This window comes from Sarcophilus harrisii, chromosome 6, assembly GCF_902635505.1.
Source record: "Sarcophilus harrisii chromosome 6, mSarHar1.11, whole genome shotgun sequence".
Lineage (NCBI taxonomy): Eukaryota > Metazoa > Chordata > Mammalia > Dasyuromorphia > Dasyuridae > Sarcophilus > Sarcophilus harrisii.
The window spans coordinates 152,630,800-152,649,699 of NC_045431.1; the positions used below are offsets into that span (position 1 = coordinate 152,630,800).

The 18,900-nt window shown below is 36.7% G+C and overlaps 1 protein-coding gene across 7 annotated transcripts in view; it reads right to left on the reverse strand.

Moving 5' to 3' along the window:
* WDFY3 (WD repeat and FYVE domain containing 3) overlaps nt 1-18,900 on the reverse strand; it is a 310,689-nt gene that overhangs the window by 257,163 nt on the left and 34,626 nt on the right. For 6 of the 7 annotated variants that reach the window (XM_031942903.1, XM_031942898.1, XM_031942901.1 and 3 more), the window contains exon 2: nt 616-825. In XM_031942903.1, coding sequence (XP_031798763.1) covers nt 616-795 — 180 coding nt within the window. In that variant the 5' untranslated portion in view covers nt 796-825. Of the gene's footprint in view, nt 1-615; nt 826-18,900 lie in introns of those variants that run through there. The other variant, XM_031942902.1, reaches the window with a different exon arrangement.

Consider the following 18,900-nt stretch of genomic DNA (forward strand, 5'->3'; position numbering starts at 1 on the left):
TCATTCTACCTCAACTACATCTCTTGCATACAATTAATTCTGCTTCACAGCAGCAACTATGGTCTAAGCTCTCATCACCTCTTCAAGTCTCTCTGTATTCCAATCTATCCATCACTCGGCTGCCTAGGTGTGGAGGTCTGAGCAAGTCACTACTCTGCTCAGTGAACTCCAGTTCCTCTCCATTTGCTCCCTAAAAATAATGTTCTCTGGCGTTTATAGTTCTTTTTACCCTGGCCCCTTCCAATATTTCCAGTCTTCCAACTGTATTCTCATCCGCACACAGAGTTCCTCCAGTGTAACATTTCCTCCCATTTCTCTGCCTCGGTTAGGCTGTCTCTTCAGTTGTGTCTGATTCCCCATGACCCTTTTGGGGGTTTTCCTGGCAAAGACAGTAAAATACTTTGCCATTTCCTTCACCAGCTCATTTTGCAAATGAGTAATGGCATTGCCAGGATCACACCACTAGTGTGTGATCTGAACTCAGTCAACTGAGTACTCCTGATTCCAGGCTCAGGACTCCATGCATCCCCGCTGCTCTGCCTCTATATGCCGGGAACGTGCTGGCCCTCCCCACTCTACTCTTAGCGTTCTTGGATTTTGGTGTTTTATACTCACCCTATTAAACACAGGTAACATCATATAAAGTTTTTCTTCTTGTTCTTTCTGAGTCATATGCCGAGGAGGATGGCAGAGTTCAGTAAAGAGGCGCCGAAGGTGCATCAGTCCTAAAGCATTGTCCTGTGGGCTGCACTCTTCCTGGCGAGGCCGGCCCATAATCCTCTTCACCATATTCATCTTGGCCAGTTTATAAAAATCACCAGAATCCTGAATGAACAAATTAAATAAAATTAAGTCAAAACAAATAGCCCCCTCAAAAATAAAATAGTTCCTATTTATATTTCCAAAACAAATACACTAGTCATAGTGAAAATATAAAAGATTTTCTGCCAGATATACACTACTTGTCCCACCTAATGAATTACAGTTGATATAGTTGATCAACAAGTGTTTATGAAGAACTGATAACATTCTAAGTTCTTTTCCTTCAATTAAAAGAAAAAGAAAAGGAGCAAAAACTACTTATGAGAAAATTGCACAAAAGCAATATTATGACATTATGAATTACAGCTAAGAAAAACTATACTACTCAAGAATCTATATTAGTGGGGTCTCTGTGGACTTTGTCAAAAATTTAAATTTAATAAAAAAAACTCTTTAAATTTTACACTATTGCATTAAAAACCTATGTGAAGCACAGATCTGTGGACAATATTTTTTACTGCTAACACATCTTTCAATTTTTAAGAATAAATGTCTAGAAGAAAAAAATCCTAACAAATCCATTCAAATAAAGAAAGCTTAAAATTGAGTCTATTAATAAAAATTTGTCTCAGAATTTAGTTGCTTTTTTAAAAGCATGTTCAAATAGTAATATCCCATTAGGAAACATTTTCTCAGAATCGCAGAATTTTAGAATTGGAATACATTCCAAAAGAAATTTCCACTATAGCACACCTGACAAGTAGCCACACAAGTAAAGTTTATAACAAAAGGGAACCTCTCACTTTCTTTCCCTCCTAGTAGTTCTGTTAGTATAAATATTTCTCTTATCAATCAATCTCTAGCTCTTGGTTCTTTCCCCAAGAACTCTCAGAATCTCTACTGTACTTCAGGTGAGTCTTTTAAATCTCTCCAATCCTCATCAGTAAAATGAGGGAATTACATCAGGTAACCTATGAGGTCCTTTCTGGTCTACATTATATTACAGAGAAATCTTTTCTTGTCTCCTTAAGCTTCTTACACTAACACTTTCCCATTTCCTTTCAACAGAGGGTCTTGTCTCCTATTTTTAAAGAGGCAGACCATGAAATATTATTTCCTCTCTCCTTTTTCTACTTCAAAACTCTTAATGACACCCCCAGTATCACCTCCTTTGCTCCTCTAATGCAGAGGTAGCCCCTCTCCCCCTTTCCCCAAAAAGGCTCACCCCCTCTGACTGGAACCTTTGCTCCTAAAGTCCTGCCTAGGTCTGACCTACATCCTTAAAACTTTTCCTTTACGATTCAGACCAGTCCAATGGTCTTGTGATAAAGACAGCAATCTACAACCAAAGAGAAGACTGTGGGAACTGATTATGGTTCACAACACAGCATTCTCACTTTTTATTATTCTTTGCTTACATTTTATTTTCTCATTTTTTCTGATTTTTCTTGTGCAACAAGACAATTGTATAAATATGTATGCATATATTGGATTTAACATAATTTCTATCATGTTTAACTAAATATATTGGACTACTTGCTATTTAGGGGAGGGAATGAAGGGGTTAAAAATTGGAACACAAGGTTTTGCAAGGATTAATGTTGAATAATTATTCATGCATATGTTTCGAAAAATAAAAAAGCTTTAATAAAGAAAAAAAGAAAAAACTTCTTCCTTTAATACAATCATTCCCTCAAGCCTATTAAAGCCAAACTCCAACTCATCTTTTTGCCTGTTTCCTTCTATCCAACAGAGAAGGATCGGACATCACCAACAACTGCTATCTCTTGCAAGAGACAGGAGGCAGCATGTACCAGTCCGTCTGAGTCACCACCACCCCAATCTTGACTGTCATCTCTCTTTGGTCTATGATGGGGACAGTTCAGGAACCTGTACCAAGAGCCTTAGGAACAGCAGTTCTTCCAGCCCAGTATCCTTGGCCATCTTGAGAAGCCATCCCCAAGGTGATGCAACATGGACACTCTTCCTTCCTGCACATACGACAGCCATTGCTACTAAAGACCCAGAAAATAAAATTCTTGTCACCCAAGGTCTTGGCCCTATCAAACAGCCCAACATCAGACACTTTAGATTTTATCAAAATAAAATGACATTAAAAAAGAGGCATATACTTCTGCTTAAAAGCTGTACCCAAACATCTAATTTGCAGCTAAAACATTCTCTATGTCAGTGGTTCTCAAACTTTTGTTTTCAGTATCTTTATCCTATTAAAAATTATTGAGGATCTCTCCAAAGCGTTTTTGTTTATCTGGGTTATATTTCTAGACATTTACCATATTGGAAATAAAAACTATTTTTTAAATTTGTAGACCCTCTAAAAGGGTTTCAGATATCCCCAGGATTCTCTAGACGATACTTTGAGAACCACTGCTCTATGTATTATCTGCCCTAGCAGGGTAAGAGTTCTGAGACAACAGAGATTGTCTGGCTTTTCAATTCTTATCCCCAGGATTTAGCTCAGGGCTTTATATAAAGCAAATGCTTAATAAATGCTTTATTTATTCATTCACATATACATCAGCATAATTACTACTGATAATTGAACCCAAAGGAGTTGATGAGATAAACACACAATAGTATAGTATGAAGGGGGGGGGGGGGGGGGGGGGGGGGGGGGAGCCAGTACAGAGACTTGGACATAACATAGGCAGACAACTGGTTATCAAAGGGCAGTGAGAGAGCTTGGGCAGGCAGGATGAGAACATAAAACAATATGTCACCAAAAATCCAGAGAAGAAATATTCAAGAGGAGTCGAGCAATAGTGCAGTGAAATGATACACATTTCTATGACCAAGAAAAAGGTAACAGATTTAAAAATGAGTAAGTCACTGATAATTTGGAGAAAATAAAGTCTGATAGAAGCAAGGAGGAGAAAAAAGGAGAAACCAAAAAAAAAAAAAAAAAAGAATTTTTTCAAGTACAGAGAATTTTCTGAAGAAGTGTGGTCAATGTAAGGGTTAAAGTTGGAGGGAATCACCACTGAAATGAGAGGTTTTTTAAAAAAGACAGGGAAGACATGAGCCTGTTTGTAAGCACAAAGAAGGAGCTGCTCATCTAAAAGATGAACAGAAGAGAAAGAAGGATGACAATAGAAGAAATCTGAAAAAAATCAAAAGGAATAAAATTAAAGAGTCTATGCAGAATTGTTACCTTTGGACCGAATGAAAGAGGAGACAGTGAGCAAAGTGAAGCATTGGAAAGGCAAGGGAGTCCTCAATCGATAGTCTCATCTTTTGGGGTAAAATGTGGGAAATTGAATATTTGTGACAACTGGCTGGGAAGGTGGGGTAGGATGCTGGGAAAAGCTTGAGAGAAAATGAAGATACAGAGGAGCCACTGGAGGAGAGGAGAGTTACTAAACTGAAGAATCTTCAGCATGTATAACAAAGTTCGCTATTATGTAAGCTAGACATGGAGAAGAGAGAAGATTGTGAGCCATTCACTGAAATTACTTAAGAAGGAAGGGGCATGTCCACAGATGGTCACCAGGAATTGAATTGGATTAGAAATATGTATATTATGTGAATCTCAAAGAAGGAGATAGTGTTTTAGTGAAAATGAGAGAGACAGTATGAGAGTGCCTGGAAATGAAATTAGGAAGCAAAGAATATTCCAGCTTCCCTACCAGGATCAAAAAGGAAAGGTGGGAAATTGAAAGACAAAGTGTTGTGGAAAGAGTACTAAGGGAAGTGGTGATATGAAAAGGGCACCACACCTCAATGAAAACCAGAAAATCAAAAAAGAAGACATTTAAGATCATAACTCTGCTCATTTTTTAGTACATATTCCAGAGGACAAAAACAAAACCCTCCATCTCTCAGTTTCACGCATTTTCTCTGGCTGTCATCCATGCCTGAAATGTGCTCCCTCCTTATATCTACTTGCTTCCCTGAATTCTTTCAAGTTCCAACTAAAATTCTATCTTCTACAGGAAGCCTTTCCCAAGCCCTCCCAAGGCCTCTAGAATCCCAAGGCAATCTAATGCCTTCCCTCTATTAATAATTCCTTGTTTCCCCTGAATATAGGTTGTTTATATATATATATATTTATGTATATATATATATATATATTTATTTATTATCTTTCCCATTAGACTGTGAGCTCCTTGAGAGGAAAAACTATCTTTTGCTTCTTTTTGCAACCACTTAACACAATGCCTGGAACATAATAGACATTTATTAAGTGTCTTTTTTATTAATGTATTATTAAAATTTATTAATTTTATTAATAAATTAATCTTATTATTTATTAAGACACTTAATAAATGTCTACTGATTGACAATGAGTATAAATCTGAAATAAGACTTTTCCACATCTTTTTCAGTAGTCTTTTCAACCTGAAGATGCTTAAACTTTTCTTTTAATTCTAGTTTTTTGGCCTAAAACATCATTTATGAAGTATCTAGATTAGATGCTCACTTCTCTCCAAGATCTGTTCTCCTTCTCTAAGACTTATTCATCAACCACCTCACCTCCCACCAACCCTCTTTCCTCATCTCAGTTTGTCAAGTGCCCTTTCTATATTGTGTTCTCCCATCAGAACACAAACTTTATAAGGATAGGGACTGGGTTTTGTTTTTATTTGGGGATTTTTTGTTTATTTGTATCTCAAAACTTAGCACTGTGCCTGACACAAAGTAAGTGCTTAATAAATGTTTTTACTATGTTGTCAAAATGATGTAAACTGTGTCCTCTTTAATTTTGGGGGGCCCCCAAAATTGCGTCCTCCTTTGGGGGGAATTCCTGAGTCTCAAACTCTCCCAGACTCGGGGGAGGGAGGGGGGGGCGCCACATCCTTCCTAAAATAAGTAATCTCATTCAATTGGAAATCTCGGCCTGGGGCATAGTCAACATCCTCCATTGAGTGGCTCAAATTCCCAGTTGAGTAATCTCATTCTCTCAGAGGGGATCTCTTACCCTAAATTCTCCCATCTCATCATATCTAACAAGGGCCATTTCCAGTCTTCCTGAACTCTATCTTGCTATTGGACCTAGATGGCTCTGAAGCCCTGGTTCACTTAAATCCAATTTACTTACTACTCATAAGATCATCTTCCTAATATTATAGTCTTCTTTAAGAACAAAGGACAAACATCATCTATATAACAATAAAATGTTACTCTGATATTTTTTATAACTTATTTAAATGATCAACTGTAACTGGCATCATTAGGATTTTACATTATCTTTAAAAAGGTATAAATACTTTAAAGTCAATAACAAAAGGGTTAAAACAACAAAAAAAACCCACTTATATTGTTTATCATTGTTTAACACATGTGATTATATTGCTCATTGAGAAAATCAAAAATAACTAAAGCACAAAAATTAAGTAAAATATTATTCTAAATGGCTAATAAATACCTAAAAACTTTTTCTCCATTTTCTGCTTTGAATTACAGGAAGGGGATTGGGGGGGAAGTAAAAAAAAAAAAAAAAAATGAAACAAAATCTCAGCATTTTAATTTTTATTTGAAAAGTTTGAAATACCACATATTATAACTGTGGTAAAGGGGTGGAGCCAAAAGGATATTCAATCACTACATTTGCCCTTTTCACTCTACTAATTCATTGTTTCAATCTCCATTTTCTATCTGCTGCCCCACCTAACTTCCAGAGAACAGATGTTCTCTCCCAGGATAAGCTATTCATTTCTAAACTCATCTTCATGGGGCTAACTCAAACCTTTATTGAAATCACTTCCCTCAGCTTTCTCTACCCTCTGATGGAATTATGTAAACTGAGATCTTTTTGGGAAAAATGATGTAACCTTTGGGGGTGTGTGGGGTGTGTGGATACTCCCAAACCCTTGGAAAGCACACCTTCCCAGACAAGCCCTTTCCAAGTTAAGTGGCTTCATTCAATTGGAGATCTTGGTCAAATCATCCTCCTTTGATCTTTTAGGGTGACCCGGATTCCCTCTAGGAAATCCCCAGACTGGGAAAAAGCCTTCAAAATGATTTTATTCAATTGGAGTTCTCTTATCTGATGGTCCTTTATTGATTAGCCCAGACAGTTCCCAGCCCCAGGCCAAGATGTATCCCATATAATCATGACTTCTCAATCCATCTCTTGCCAAACTTCTAATGAGGAGTTCTGCCCGCTAAGAGAGCTCCTTCTTAGTGAACAATAAACTTTCCTTTTCTGCTATTCAGTCTTTTTGGGTTCGAGAATTCTTTCGCATTGCCAGCTCGAAGCAATTACAGAAGAAGAGACCTTCACCCTGTACCCCAAATGAATTTGAGGGGGTGACTCTTTGAGGGGGGAAAATGATGAGAGGAGCCCCAAAACTCTCTTTCTCTCTCTCTAACTTGGTGGGGGGAGGCACCACCAGGTAGAAACTCCTTGAAACTCTCCTTGAACACTTCCCTTTGCAAAAGACCTACCCCAGGAAATCAAGACAAGCAGTTTCATTCTGTTAGACCAGTACACCCCCCACTGATAACACACTATGGATTATGCCCTCTATTGAGTTGAAGATTAGTCTAGGACTAGGACTACTCATTCAATTCAAAGATTCTCTATTCTGATTTCAACTCAAACTGCCCCGTCTCTAGCCAAAGTTTCAATTATAAAAAGAGGCAACTGGGCTCAATACTTTGCAGAGAGGCCAAAGCAGGAGTTGTGTCAGGCCAAGGGACCTCCCTTGGCATAACTGTCTGCCAGGGACTCTCTGCCCCCTGAAAAGACATTCTCTTTTCGGCATTAAACCCCCTTTGTCTCTCTCACACATTTCCCTACAGGACTATACCCCTCTTTACCTCTCTGTTGGGATTTCTCTGCTAAATCTTTACTTTTCTGTCAGGACCTTGCCACTAAGGAAGTCAGCCTCCTAGCAAAAAGCTGACTTCCCAGGGCCAATAAACTTCTTTTGCCAGTCTAACTTTTCGGGTTTGTAAATTCTTTTACAAAAGACCTGCATCGGCCAGAAGGGGTTCCCACAACTCTCTGCCCTGCGCCGAACCTCATCATTCTGTCACATTGGACCTGTGTCAACCAGAGGGGATTCCCCACTTCAATTCTCACACCTAAATATTAAGAATATGATTACTTCTTTCAGATATAGATTCATCTGACAAAGACAGATGAAAATCAAATTAAGGATCTGAAGAGAAGGTTAGAAATGGGAATATTAAATAGCATACTGATTTTTCAGCATAGCACAGAACCTTTACTATATCTGACCATGTGCCAGGGTATGAATGCTTGAATGCAAGTGTTACAAATTAATAAATATTGTGGCAAAATAAGTAAATAGAATGTTAGCAAAAATATATTTTTAATTGTTTATTTTGTTTAGGTGGGATTGACCAGAGTTAAACCAGAAATACAAGAAATATTAAACATTAGGAAAACTACACATGATAAAAATCACTTTGCTCTTTTTTTTTAAATAATAAAATTCAACTTTGGTTTAATATGCTGAGACGAAAGGCTGTAGGGCAACCCAGTTTTCCCACATAAACCCCAATAAATGACTGCAAAAAGCAATGATAAAGTAAACTAAAGGGAAAAAAAATTAAATTCCTCCATCCAATCCAGAATGGCAAAAAATAAAATCAAATAAAAGTATGAAGAGATGCTTGCAGAGGTTGGCAGAAGTATTGATTCAAGGTAGCCAGAGAAAGCTCTGGAAAACAATTCTGGGAATGGAATCAGATTAAAAAAGCCAACATAAGCCATGAAATCTGCCAGCACTGAGAGAGGGACCATGCCAAGGAAGAGCTCTGGTAAACAGACATGAAGCCATCCAAGACTCTCAACAAGGAGACTCCCAAGAGCATGGAATGTCAACACAAGCATTGATAAGAAGGATCTGAATCCAAATCTCAGCCTTCTTGTCAGGACAAACAAGTTCCAGAGGCTACCGCTGTATGTCACCAAGAGTGGCTCAGCTGTGATCGAAAGGGGAAAAGGCATGCTGTCCACTTTAAAGAGCAGCTAGGTGTCCATAGCAGAAGACTCTACAAGAAGTTAGAGAGAAAAGCAATTATCAAACATCCAAACAGAGCCATAACAAAGGACAGAGCCAAGTCCCAACAGAGAACTGTGCAAAGAGAAGACATTAGAGAGTCCAAGCCAATAGCCATAGTAAGTCACCCTTGGACATAAGAGAGGCAGTGACAAACTCGGTACAAATCCAGAAAACCTCTGCCGTTAAGGGTCCAGAGAAAGTGAAGAAAAACACAAGAACAGTACACATTTTAATTCTGTTGTTCTGCCTTAAGACAAGAAAGAAAAAGGAGACAATAGAAATATATTAAGAAAAAAATGAGGAAGAAGAGGAAGGAACTGATTTCTAATAATTAAGGTGCCTCAAGAATATTATAAGGGGACAGCTAGGTGGTGCAGTGAATATGTAATGCCAGAGAAACTGAGGCAGGTTAGAAATTAGAGAGTTTTTAATAATTTATTTGTATTTCTGAGAGGAAGAGATTGTGCTGGGGGCATGTTGCTCCCAGGGCTAATGTCCAGAGTATCCAGCGTTGAATGGGAGACTCCAAGGTTTTTTTTTTTTTATAGGACTCCAATGAGAAGAGAAACAAAGGCAGAAGGCAAAGAGCGGGAATTTTCAGGGATGGACCATAAATTTGGTTCTGACAGGTTGGGGGTGAGAACTATAAATTCTTACTAACTGGGAAGTGAAGAGGTGTCCAACTAGAGACAGGAAGTCTGAAGAAATAGAGGTAAAGATGTCAATTAGGTATCTGAGATAGGACATCTGGAATCTTACCTTTTGTAATGTTAGAGTGGCTAGTACAACCCTAATCATCTCAGCCCTAATGGATAGAAAAGGAAATTGAGATGATATAATTCAGGGAAACTAATGCAGGGAAACTGAAGTAGAACATTTCAAGGAGACTGTGGCATAACAGATATAGCACCAACCTTGAAGTCAGGAGTACCTGAGTTCAAATGTGGTCTCAGACACAACACTTCCTAGCCATGTAACCCTTGGCAAGTCACCCAATAGAAGAAGGAAGAAGAGAAAGGAGAAGAAATATTGTAAGAGTATACATATAAATGAGAAGCTGCAAACATTCTCCCTCTTATGTGAAGATATTCTGGTACAAATACATTAAACTAGTAATAAAAAGAGAGGTAAAGAGTGAGGAGGTAGGGTTAAAAGAGAAAGTGATATCAAAAAGAATAGGAATAGATCTTTTCAATATTAACATTTTACTGGTGTTATATACTAGTAAGATGTGGTACATCATTGTGATGAGGTCTAGATTTTGGGGTTCCCAGTGAGGGAACCAAATGATGACTAGGATTCCTGGTAGTCAGGGAGTTAAATGATGAGGTTAGTGGTAGGGTCGGGTTCAGGAAACCAAATGAAGAGGTTTGGCTCCCCAAGATTCCCTTAGGATTTGGCAAAGGGTAGGGAGTTGTGGGAACTCCCTTCTAGCAGCGCAGAGGTCCTTCGTAAAGGAATTTATGAACCCAAAAAGCTAGACTGGTAAAAGAGGTTTATTATTGGCATTGGGAAGTCAAGCCTTTGCTATGCATGAATAGAAAGACTGAACTCCTTGGTGGCAAGGTCCTGACAGAGAAGTAAGGTTTGTAGTGGAGGAGTTCTTTCAGAAGTAGTTTCTAGCAGAGAAATCCAGACAGAGAGATATAAAGTCTTGTTAGGGAAATAGGTGAGGAAGATAAAGAGAGGGTAATGCTGAAAGAGAATATCATTTCAGTGGGTAGAGGTTGCTGCTATACCAGGGAGAGAGGTTCCTTGGCATGTTAGGTCCTCTGCAAGGACTGAGCCCCAAGTTGGCTCATTTTATAATAGAAGCCTAGGCTAGCAGCTCTTGAAGGGGACTGAGTATAGTATGAGCTGGAATCAGAGAAAATCTTGGAATTGAATGAGTCTCTGGGCTAATCTTCAATTCAATAGAGTTGGAATTCTCCAGCTCCAGACTCAACTAGCCCCACCTAGATAACAGAAGAACTTTATCTTAATTCCCTAGAGTGGGTCTCCACTTTCTCCCCAAAGTCGGAGAGTGAGAGAATTTTGGGGTTCCCCTCATCATTTGCTTCTAAAGTACTAAGGATGATTAATTACAACACAGAGGGCAATGGAAAGAAAGGAGAGGATGCATACATATAAACAAGTAACTCTGAAGAACAGGATGTCAAGAAAGAAGTTCTCAAAAAAAAAAAAAAGAATGCAGACTTCTAGGTCACAACCAGTAAAATGGCAGACTATATATTTTCTACAATTCCCCAACCTCTAAAATCTCTGCAACACACAAATCATAAGCCAAAGATAAAGTAGTTTCCATAGTCTAGGATACTCAGAATCCAAAAAGTTTAAAAAACAAAAAAGAACCACAAACCCAGGAAATGATGCACACTGACCCTGAGCTCCCCCTTTCCTAACCTCCCACACTACCTGCAGCAAAGTTATACTAGAAGATCCAAGGACACAATACAATTTCCATCAAAAACCACCCTTGTTGCCCCTTTCTTTTTTCCAGTCCCCTGGAGACCCCAGCTCCAAGCTGTGAATGTCTGCTCAAACCTCTACAGACAGCTTGGTAATAGACTTTCAGGAGCAATAAATAAATGCACCACATTGACAACAAAAGATCTATGAGAGACTTTCTTCTAAATGTATACAAGGAGGTAAAGGCAGAAATCTGATAGAAGTAGAGTTGAAGAGGCAGACAGCAGGGGAGTGGGGGGGGAGTGAGGGGCTTGTGGCCAGAAGCTTGCCTAACTACCATCCCCCCTGCAGGTGAATGCTTTTGTGGGATTACATCACGGCAAGAGAGGAAACATGGAAGGGGAAAGGAAAGCAGAGAAATATAGAGAAGTAAGTGATGCACCAGGGTCAAAGCAAAGATTAGCAACGAGGGGATCATAATGTCCCTCTCTCTGAAAGACCATATACTACAGGGGGGGCGGAAAATTGAAAAGGGGAAGGAAAGAAAGAGACCTGACTCTGGAGGAAAGAGGGGAACCCCCTGGTGAATGGGGAAAGGGAGATGAGGAATTGACAAAGAAAAGAAAAAGGGAAGCTTTAGGCTAAGCCCCATAAGACAAGAGTGGACGAAATCCTCCATAAGGCAAAGCCTAGAATGGATACCTTGAAAGCTTTGACAGTATAAAGAATACAGAGAAAAGAGAGACCAGATGATTACAGAGCTCATGAAATCGGAGAATGAGAGTCCTGTAAACAGAAAGAGAAAATGGATCATGAAGAGACTAAAATTCTATGAAAGAGCACATAAAAATAAAATAAAGAACTGTGTGGGACAATATCGACCACAAAAACAGAGACTCTCAGAGTAAGAAAAAGCAAAAAGGATTCATTACAACTCGGGAGAAAGGGCATCTCCCATCTGACAAAGTGTTTGTCAGTAAAAGGAGAGTGCAAAGCACAAACTGCAAAACACAAGATTCAATACAGGTATACAGAAGCCCTTACCCCCTCCCTGGCCTTTTCTCCCATTGTTTCAGGAGTCTGGGTTTACATACTAATCTCGGAAATCTAACCCAGAAAAAAAAAATACAAATCAATAATAATAAACTCAATTTAAATATCACTAGAGAACTGCTATACAACCAGATATCCTCCTTTAAAAAAATATAAAGCCATCATCACCTTTAAAAGTACTTAACTGTTAATTAAAAGGAGGTGAGAAACAGGAGAGGATAAACACCTGCAACTTTTAGCTATATCTCTATTTGTTATTATAAAATCTCAAGTCACAATTAAGGCTATGGTCCCAAGAGAGTGTCTCCACTCCATTAATTCCACAAAAAAAGTAAAGAACAAGACTAACTAAAGGAAAGGAAAGAAAGGTGAAATACCTCCTTGACTGAGAGGAAAAAAGAGGAAAAAGAAATATATAACCAGAAAAAAACATAGAAGAACTGATAAAACCCTCAAGGGAGTTAAATGAGAGGAGGAGCTGGAAAGGAAAAACAGTGCATAGGGTCAACGTAAGAAAAAAAAAAAAAGATTAAAGTAACTCAAGGAACATTATAATATATTCATAGCAAAAAGAGAAAATATCATGACTTCAAAAGGTAATTTTAGAAACAGATGGGAAAAAATGTAAATCTAACTCTTAAAATCTTAAATGTTATCAAGCAATCCAATAAAAAAGAAAAAAAATGATGTGTAGAATAAAACAAACCATAACAATCGCTTGTTAACAAGGAATACTTTTAAAAATGCAAATCATAGAAGAAAAAAAATTGAGATAGAAAAAAATTTTACTATCATTAAGTGAAATTTAAAAAGCAGAAATTCTGGATAGCTAGGTGGTGCAGTGGATAGAACCTAAAGTCCTGAAGTCAGGAGAACCTGAGTTCAAATTTGACCTTAGACACTTAACACATCCTAGCTGTGTCACCCTGAGCAAGTGACTTGATCCCAATTGTCTCAGCCAAAAAAAAAAAAAAAAGACAAATTTTTATTATGCTACCAGACAAAGCAAAAAACCAAAGATTCAAGAAATGAAAAGGAATAAACAAGGAAATTATATTATGATGAAAGGAACCACAGACAACAAACAATTGTAAACTTAACAGTTCTGAATATCTTAGCACCTAAATCCCTAAAAGATACATTGTCTGAATCTCCAGACAAACAGTTTTACAGGAGACGGAAAGGAGACTTCAATATTCCTCTATTGTGGGTAAGTCTAAAAAAAAGAAACAAATCGGAAAATATAGAACTGAGCAAGTTTCTGAAAAAACTAGACTTTCAAAATATATGGAAATCTTCTAAATGGGTTAGCAAAAGAATATCTAAATTTCTCTGCTATCACATGGAACTTTTACAAAAACTGACTGTGTACTAGGGAACAGAGGTACTACAAACAAATACATCCAACTAATGTTCAATAAAAATATAAATTGGCTTAGATAACAAAAAATATACATTCACCTGAAAATTTAATAATAATCTTAAATAATGAATGAGTCAAGAAACAATAACTATGTAAAAGAAAATAGTAATGATAAAACATCACAACAGAAGGAAAACATATCCTTATAAAAGAGAAGATTAATGAATTGAACTTGAATTTTTAAAAATTAGAAAATTAGCAAACACACAAACCTAAAATAGTCACAAAATAGGAATTGATTTTAAAAAGAAGAGAGTAGAAAAACCTATCAATAAAAAAGCCAATAGCAAGGTAAAAAAATCAATGCAGAAGAAAAAATCACTTCACAGAAGAAAAAAAAAACAAAACACTACAGTTATATTGAAGAAGGGACACCCAAACTCGAAAACTCCTTCCTCAGTGAGGGACCCCAACCGAGGGAAACAAGACAGTTTCATTCTGTTATCTTGGTGGGGTTGGTTAGAATTCCAACCCTATTGAATTAAAGAAACTCAATGAATTCTATTCAAATTCCAGTACAAGCTGAAACCCAGCTTGTAAATGAGCCAACTTGGGACTCTACCCATTAGCCCCCTTCAGCGTGTAGCCAAAGCTCCTATTATAAAAGAGCCAATCTAAAAGTTCTCTCTTTGCAGAGGTTCTAAACATGCCATGCTATGCCAAATAGGCCTCTGCCCACTGGAATAATATTCTTTTCCAGTGTTATCCTCTCTTTATCCTTACCTATTTTCCTAACGGGACTTTATGCCTCTCAGGATTTCTAACCTTTCCCCATCCCTATAATAAACCTCTTTCATCAATGTAGGTTTTTGGGTTTGTAAATTCCTTTACAGAGAACCTCTGCACTGCCAGAAAGGGGTTCCCCAAAACTCCCTACCCTTGTGCGAAATCTCAAGGGGGTACAGGGGAGCCAAACCTCTCCATTTGGTTCCCTGAACCCCGAACCTGCCACTAGACCTTATCATTTAACTCCCTGACCATCAGAAACCTTAATCTCATTTTGGTTCCCTAAATCTAGACTTATCAATATGCTAACATAACAGAATACAAAAGAAGTAGAAAAATATTTTAATGATAAAAAATACCTAGAAGACCAGATAAAGATCTTAAATAATACAATCTTAGAAAAGGAAAGAGAACTAGCTATAAAAGAATTATTAGAGAAAAACAAAAACTCCTGGACCTGATAGATTCACATAAAAATTTTATCAGTCTTATAAAGAATAATTAGCACCCATACTTAAATTTTATTTTCAAAAAGCATCCTCCCCCAATCCTTTTATGAAACAAATATAGTCTTAATAATAAAGATTAAAAACATGGAAAAGAAAATTACAGGCCAATATTAGGAATGAACATTGACTGAAAACAATAGAGTTATAGCATTTTGTCCAAAAAAATCACTCCATTAGGATCAATTGGGTTTTATACCAAAGATTCAAGACTTGTTCAATATTAGGAAAACAACATAATTAATATCAAAAATCAAAATATCCAAAACTATATAATCATCCCAACTGATTGGGGGAAAAAAGCCTTTGATAAAGTATATCACTCTTATGCTTAAAAAGTAAGCATTATATGCAATGGGGATATATTAGAACATTTTCCAATAAATATGGGAGTGAAGTAAAGATATACAACTCTACTCAACTACTATTTGATATAGTTCTGGAGTTGGTACAGCATTTAAAATAGAAGAAAGGAATCAAAGAAATAAAAACTGTTTGCTGATGGTGGGATGATTTATTTGGAAAACCCCAGGGAATCAGCTGACACAACTACTGCAACAAAATTTCAGGCTACAAAATAGATCCACATTTCTACCTAACAAACCACAAGAAGCAATGATAAAAAGAGAAATTCACTCAAAATAACTTTGAAATACATAAGCTATATGGAACCTCCCCAAGCACACAAAAGACTTGTATAGATTCAATTACAAAGCACTCCTTAAAAAAAAAAAAAAGAACAATTTAAATAACTAGAGGAATTATCATTGCTTATGAGTAGGCCATGTCAATATAAAAAAATTAATTTATACAGTTAATAATATATCAATCAAATTAACAAGGCAGTATTTTACAGAACTTGATAAAATAATTAAATTCATTTGGAAAAAAAATCTAGACTATTATCAAGGGAAATTATGAAAATAAGTAAGGACAAAGGGCACTTTTGGACCTCAAACTGTATCATAAAGCAGCAGTCATCAAAAACATCTGATATTGGATTAAAAAAAAAAAAAATCAGTGGATCAGACTAGAGTAGGGAAAATTCCCTATTTGATAAAAAACTGCTGGAAAAATTTAAAAGTTTTATGGAAGAAAACGGGCTTAGAGTTACAACCTTATATACCACTTCACAATATATTCCGGAGGAATACACTGCCTAACAGTTTCTTCTAACATTAAATCTTATGATACTAGTTTATGCAATTTCTTTCAGGAAACTGAATGTCTTTTAATCTGACAAATAATTGATTTAACAAATTAAACAACATATCCTAAGACAGGAGACAGACACTGAGTTAAATGATAGCCTGACTCACTAGCTTGTATTACAATAATCATGTTATAGAAATCTCAGACAACTTTCAATATCAAAAGTATTACTTTAGCTATATTTTTAAAAATTTAAGCCATGTCTCAAGAACTGACAGTTGTCTAAAACAGCTATCTCAATGTAATAATTGAAATTTTCCAAAAGGTACTACACAAATTTATTTAAAACAAAAGAAAAAACAAAAATAGTTTGCTATTCTGAAGTATAAGAAAAAAGGAGAAAAATGCCTTCCTGGACGGGAAAAAATATATATAAAATAATGCTTTTTTTCTTTTTTTTTCTATAAAGCCAATCCATTTATCAAGGCATCATATAGACTGCTCATTAACAGTTTCACTAGTTGTAAAACTGTGCTCTTCCCCCCTTATTCAACCACTGTTTTTCTCCTACCCACTACTCCTCTTTCTTCCTCTATGCTCTCTTTAAGAAAAGGCTTTAAGAATTTTAGGTCCAGACATGAAGCTGGAGAAAGGAAAGCCAGAAGAGGCCATTACCATAAGCTTTAGAGGATGGTTTATCTCTATTTTTTTACTTGAATATTCAAGTGTCAAAATCTCTGAAAATAAATTGTTACCTGATAACTTGAAATACAGATTCTCAATAATAAAATTATATAAGAATTATCTAAAGAACTACCATGGCATTTATGGGTTAAAAATTTGAGAATTACTTATTTAATAAGTGAATGGAAAAAAAAATAAGTGAATGGATCAATGATAACAACAGGAACTTCTTCTAATGTCAAAGATCACAATCCATTCAGGTCCTCTCCCCTCCTGTGATTCTTGCCTTTTTTCCCCAATAAAACTTCCACAGGCATTCCACTCTACTACTCAAAGTATTATTACTCCATTTCTCATAACATTAAAGAAAGAAAAATAGGAAGAAAGGAGGGGTAGGGGTAGGGATACCTATAAAATAAACTGCTTCAATAAAACCAACCCATCTTCTTGAGTTAAAATTTGGCCTCAGACACTTAATAGCTTGTGATCCTGGGCAGTCACATTACCCTGTCTGCCTCAGTTTCCCCATCTGTCAAATGAGCTGGAGAAAGAAATGGCAAACTCTTCCAGTACCTCTGCCAAGAAAATTCCAAAATAGGATCACAAAGAATAGGACACAACTGAAAAAAACTTAATAAAAACACTAGTGGGGAAAGCATAAGCAAGTAGGATAAGGGAGAGGCCTCCTGCAAAAGATCTCATATCCAAGATTCATAAGATACTGATTCAAATATATAAGAATAAATAAAAGCCATTCCCCAATTTGGGGGGAAGGCAGAGATGAAGAAAGTTGTGGAGCAAGGAGCAGCCAGGGAAAATGCTGGGAGTAGGAAAATGAGTCTTACAAGAGAATTAAGGAAGTTAATGTTACTGTATTTAAGAATACATCAAGATGAGTTAAAATGCAAGAAAATTAGAAAGGGAGGAAGGAGTTATAAAGAGCCTTAAGAAATAAATAGGAATATTTTATTTGGTCCTAAGATTAGCAGTGTGAGTCCCCGGAGTTTATTGAAGAGATGGAGGGGAGATATGGTCAGACCTCTACTTTTATTTTAAGATCAAGCTGAGTAGAGAATAAACTAGAGAGTCTCGTGGCAGAGACTAAGCAGCAATATATTGCAATACTGGTGACTAAGGCTTGCCAACACAGTGGTGGCAATGTCAGGACATATCAAAACGGAACAAACAGTAGGATCGGATTATACATTAGAAGGTAACCTGCAAACTTGGATGACCAGGAGAGGATGGTGGACTATTTGAATAAGTGAAGTTAGTAAGAGGTAAAGTTTTGTGGGGAAAAGAAGTTCAATTTTGGACATGTTTAGTTTAAGCTATCTTTACAAGACATCTATCTAGTGTGAGATGTCCAATTGGCATTTAGAAACTGGAGAATGGAGGTCAGGAAAAGGGTTAGGGGTTACACAAGTGTATCTTGAAATTATAAAACAGTATAGAATAAGAGAACCCAGGACAAAGCCTTGAGGAATATTTGTGCTCTGTATGAGTCTGAAAAGGAATGAATAGTTCTAGATGTAGGAAAAGAACCAGGAAGGCACTATCATGAAAGTCAAGAGAGAAGAAAAAATGAAGGAGGGAATAGGGGAGAAAAAAAAAACAATTATGGATCTATCATTTAACAGTTTCTTAAGAAAGCAATATTACTCATAATCTACTTGGCTTTGTGCCATTAGAACTAATGAATATTTACAATGGATCAAGAAGCTACATCTTTCTATTCCTTTCAAAGTATGCATCCAGATTCTATCTTCATTACAAGAATACACTCTTGCATGGAAACTTACAGACAACCAAGGAAGTTACTAATGCAAAACAACTTAGTTATCTCGTTTTCTTCTCCCTAGAAGATAACATAAAACCTCAAAATACATTATTCATAATATCCCACAGTGGAAGCTAAAAGCATTAGCTACCCTAGATAAAGGTGCTTTTGTGAAAAGGGTTATTAGAGGAAAAGTATTCCAGGGGGAGAGGGAAGATAAAGGCACTGATGGACTCTCATGTTCAAAGAATATAATTTGAGATTTAGGACTTCTAGGACCTGTCAGTCAAGGCAGATAGTTAAAGAATATTTATTAAATGCTTACTATGTGCTAGATGCTATGTTAAGTGTTAAGAACTTTTTTTTTTTAAAGGCAAAAAATAGTCCCTGCTCAAAGGAGCATAAATT